The 4,848-nt window shown below is 46.2% G+C and overlaps 1 protein-coding gene across 1 annotated transcript; it reads left to right on the top strand.

The window, feature by feature from the left end:
* Nucleotides 1-270: 270 nt before the first annotated feature.
* Nucleotides 271-1,896, top strand: Pmar_PMAR024871 (hypothetical protein; the record flags this gene model as incomplete). Its single annotated transcript, XM_002773546.1, has 1 exon — nucleotides 271-1,896. One exon carries the CDS (start codon nucleotides 271-273, stop codon nucleotides 1,894-1,896), a length of 1,626 nt encoding a protein of 541 aa, XP_002773592.1.
* Nucleotides 1,897-4,848: the final 2,952 nt, after the last annotated feature.

Genomic DNA, 4,848 nt, shown 5'->3' with positions numbered 1-4,848 from the left:
CGTCATCCAAAAGACCATCCAATTGACTTTACGCCAATAGCACGCTTCCTTCCAATTGCGTGTGTCACGCAGATAGCTACGTATTACGCAATGCGTGAGCGTAGGGCCTGACTAGTGACGCAACGATGAACTCAATCCATTCGTCTATTTTACAACTGATCAGAGGCCTCCGAGTAATTATTGAAGGCTCCTTGCCTGCCTTTGGTATGGAGCGACGACTTGAATGGTATAACTAATTTATTTCTCACAGTTATGAAGTTTATAATCTCGATGTTGAACAGCCTCCTCGTCTTCCTGTTGATACATGATGAGCTATATGCCTTTAAGATGGGCAACGTTCGTATGCAGATAAAGACAACACATTTCTGCAATCTTGACTTGAGGGACATCAAGGGGAACCCAGTGCCATGTCACATCTCCAAGGCTATGGAGACTCAGGGGCTTGTCCTACCTGGTTTGGATGATAACAAGTCGTTCACCGTCCATCAAGACGTCTTCATCGCCAAGGACGGTCAAGCGGTAGTTCAAGCAGCGCCGAATCACCCGTTCCTGTATCTTCTCATGATCCAGAACGACACGCACTTCAGCACCTCCCAACTCTTCAATAGACACTCGTTTCTTATAGAGCAGGGAAACAGGAAAAATGATTCTCGCAAGCACGGTGTCAATCGTACGCTCGAAGGTGATGGTTGGGTCTATAAAGGTTTGGTAGATGAAGGTGGACAGAAGCTGAACAAATGGGTCAGAAGTGGAGTGGAAGGTGTTGATCCCAAATCGGGTCTCAACTTCACTGCCCTCGCTCAGACTGGTGTGATCACTAACGCTTGGGTCCTCTATCTTGACAAGGATCAGAAGCAGATGGTGAAGCTCTTGGGTATCAACACCTTCGAGAATGATAAAGTCCATCTCGAGTCCGAGGTCACTCACTGGGAGGAGCTCGACGGTGCATTAACTTTGAATGTTGCCGTGAAGGATATTCACGCGGCGTATGATATCGTCCAGAACTACAATCAGGCAGCAGCAAAAGAAGAGGCGCCACAACTAGACGTTGAGTTCATCAAGACCCGGTTGGTTAACGAAGAGGCTCGTCTATTCTTCACGGACGGGAAGAGCCACGACTGGAGGTCGAACAAGACTAATATTCGTGGAGATAAGTCAGTAGCACCGATCGATTATTTTCGCCTCCCCAATGGCACAGCTGCATATGAGTTCTTTCTGTACAAGAGTCACTCTCTTCTACAGGAGAAGGAGACGTTCCAATTACCACCGGCTTGCAGGGATGGTTTGACCAAGTCGGCTAGTCAATACTGCCTGTATGTTGGTTACGTCTCTAACGACACGCTACTGGCCCTGGACGTATATATGGCTTATACCGACCAAACCAATCCGGAAAATAGAGCTCACTTCAATGTCACAGTCCATTTGAAGCAGCCGGAGACGGAGTTCCTACTCTTTGCTTTCGAAGCCGGTGGATGCGCCTTGGTTTGGGCTGCTGATATTGGCATCGCAGGCTTGCGCATTGAAGTATGTCTTACGGGTGGAGGCGGCGGTGGGAATGGCACTTACGGAGGGAAAGTAGCGATGTCGGTCGCGGTCATAATCAAAGTTGGTATCTTCCCTGCGTTGAGAGCCACACTCTCTGGTCAAGTTGCGGTCAAGGCTTCGACCAATGGTGACGTCAAAGCATATGGTAAGCTGGGTATTGAGGTTTCGGCGGTAGTTGTCGGAGCCGGTATATCTGTGGACATCTTCGGCAACACTGTTGATCGAAAATATGATGTTTGGAAATTCAAGTCCCACTTCAACCTTCACGTATGGGTTGATGTCCTCGTCTACAGCCATGACTGGCCATGGAGCTGGCCTATTTGGGAAGCTGGTCCGGTTAAAGTGCGATGAGTCGGCGACGGCGTCTTAGCAGTATATCGGAGATTACGTTCGAATCCTATGTGATTCACACGATGTAAAAATTCCATCGTTACCTCTACGCTAAAATACTATGCCTTCATTATGTCTTGAACTTTGTTTGATGATTGCCAAGCACACTTTCGCTCGTCGGGGTATGTGTTCGGAGATTACGTTCGAATCCCATGTGATTCACACGATGTAAAAATTCCATCGTTACCTCTACGCTAAAATACTATGCCTTCATTATGTCTTGAACTTTGTTTGATGTCATCAAATTGATCATCAAATTGATGATTGCCAAGCACACTTTCGTTCGTCGGAGTATGTGTTTTAGTCGGTGTTTTTGTCGGTGAGCCGATTCTGATTTCCCCTTCGTTGTCTCAGCTGATGCAATATGGTGTCATACCAGTCGGTAGGGCAACATGTGAGAGAGGCATCTCGAATTCCGCCAATTTCATGCAGGATTCGTCTCCTCTCGAGCACAGCGGAGCGAAGTGTTCCTCGATATGCATCATATGCGCCGAGTTGATCCATAGAATATTATTTTTAGGATTGGAAGTTCCCTGGCTCCTTGAAGATTGCCTTGTCGTGTTCAGACCAGTAATGAGAGTCACATAGGCAGTCACATTATTCGTCCCGAGCTGATCACTTATGTCGTCATTTGAAAGCGATGTGTACTTTGGAAGTTGCGAGCAGCAACACCTCCCGCATAATTCACTCACGAGTCGCTCAACCTAAGCTATAGACTTCTACAACAATCTATGTTGTGAATAAATTTGTTAGGGGATAAATGTGTTATGAGTTATCGAATGAATTCTATGTCACTCTCATACGGACAGACATCACATCTGAAGCCCTCAGACTGAGGGAAGCGACATTTCGGACAACTCGTCTCAGTGAAGCCCTCTCGTAGATCTCTACCCGTAAACGGTACTTCTCCCCTTCATTGGTGAATGCTACCAACTTGTCGCAATACCAACGCCCCGTCCCAATCCTCATTAGCAACGCCTCGAGGCGTTGCTAGGCGTAGGCTCACCTCGATTCACTTCGCTAAGATGTCACTCTATTTTCGATTATGCCCTCGCGGCGTAGGCTACGCCACGGGATAGCCTGGCTATCATGGGTAGCTGACGAGCTGACTATCATAGCCAGATCGTCAGATACCCTTTTTTTACAGTTCTATGATGACTCTTATATAAGAATGATGAACAACGTTATGTTAATGCGTCTAGATTCATGTTATCGCACATGATGCCCTGGTATCATCGCATTAAGGATGCTTACTGAGTCCTATACACGCCAGATTGGTGATAATGGCATCAGCTACCGCGAGACCTTAAAGCCGTGTCCTGACGAGAACACACAAAAAGAATACTGGACCAGAATAAAGCACGTCGGTATAAGCCAAAGCACACATTTACACACTATCATTTCACCCTATGACGAAGTGTTGTGGTTGTTTCTGTGTAAGTTGTCTCCTTGGCTATTGCTTCGTGTCGTTCGTGCATATCTCACCCCAGCGCCAGGTGAGCCTACTACTGCTTATATCGATAAGTAAGTTTTTCCTATATGTCCTCTAGTGCGGCGTTCTCTCAATGGGAGATAAGGAAGGCATGCCGACTCTCAACACTGGGGATGGTGAATAACGAGTCCTGTGCATTTCCCTCGGACAATGTCTGCCTTAGATGATGCGCCATAATTCTGCACCCCATCTACTTCGATATTATTTCTCATAGTGTAATCTCTATATTTGAGTGTTCAAGGTCGTCTCAAACTTAGTATGCATTTTTTCTGTTGAGCCTCAAGAGTTGATAGTGTGCGAGCAATCACCGCGAGCCGCCCATCGAATTTCTGCGGTCAGAAGTTGTCTTCTCTGTCAAAGGAGATTATACTGTAATAACTATTATAAACCAGGATACAATTGAAAAACTGCACGAACACAACAATTAGAACGACCGCAACATGCGAGGCCTGATGCACCACGCGAACGTGTAGCACAGGAAATAACACTTCATTTGGCATGCAATGGACGGTCAAGCTACTCCATCCTCATAAAACTATAGTCATCATGAGGGTCTCTCAGAAGAGAAAGTAGTCATATCAGAATTGATATAGTCAGGCCAATCACCGCGATAACAAGGGAGCCAAGCGTTCCTCTCGTAGCGTCAGATGGTCCCATTGGGCACTTTTCAGGCAGCCTCGTAGAGTTGATCGTAGCGTTGAAGACCTGCATCAGTGAACGTTCATCTGTCGGGAAGTAATCATGCTCGAGCGCATAGATCATTATTCCCCCGATGCAGTTGTTGTATATAAACTCAGTTTTGTGTTTGATAACCGCTGGAGTGTTGAAGTAGAAACCATTGAAGTAACCATTGCCAGAAGGATCTCCCCCTTGCTCGATAAGTGTCTGATATCCTAGTTGTTGCCTTTCTCTCGTTTCGCCGTATAACGGTATCTGACTGGCTGTCGTCCACAACGATAGCGGAGCACACGTTTTGATATAGAGATCGCCTCAATGTATAGCAAAACAGACTCGGTCCTTTTGCTGTGTTATTTCGATCATCAATAATACCACATCAAAATTTGACGCGAGTGGTGTCAGAGCACATTGACACAGGTTGTTCTTAACCAAGCTTGTCTTAAAGCATATCATAACGACGATAGTTCTCATTTCATTCACTAGTACCATATCTTCTGATAAATATCAAGTATTCGCAATGACGTGTGTTTCCTATGTCACTATACAAGGAACGATTGTGCCGTTGGGAGTGTTTACTCAAATATGCAAAGTGCGGTGCTCCGCATAACGACAACTCACCCCGACAGCCAGCTTTTCGAACGGCAAGCCCACAGTGTCTCTCCAAACGTAGGCCATATCTTCAGTCCAACGGATACTAGAATGCCCTTCAGAATCCTCAACATTGTCATACGTCATCATCAAGA

This window comes from Perkinsus marinus, assembly GCF_000006405.1.
Source record: "Perkinsus marinus ATCC 50983 genomic scaffold scf_1104296958752, whole genome shotgun sequence".
Classification (NCBI taxonomy): Eukaryota; Perkinsozoa; order Perkinsida; family Perkinsidae; genus Perkinsus; species Perkinsus marinus.
The sequence above is the reverse complement of the archived record's forward strand: the minus strand, read 5'-3'. Positions and strand labels throughout refer to the sequence as shown.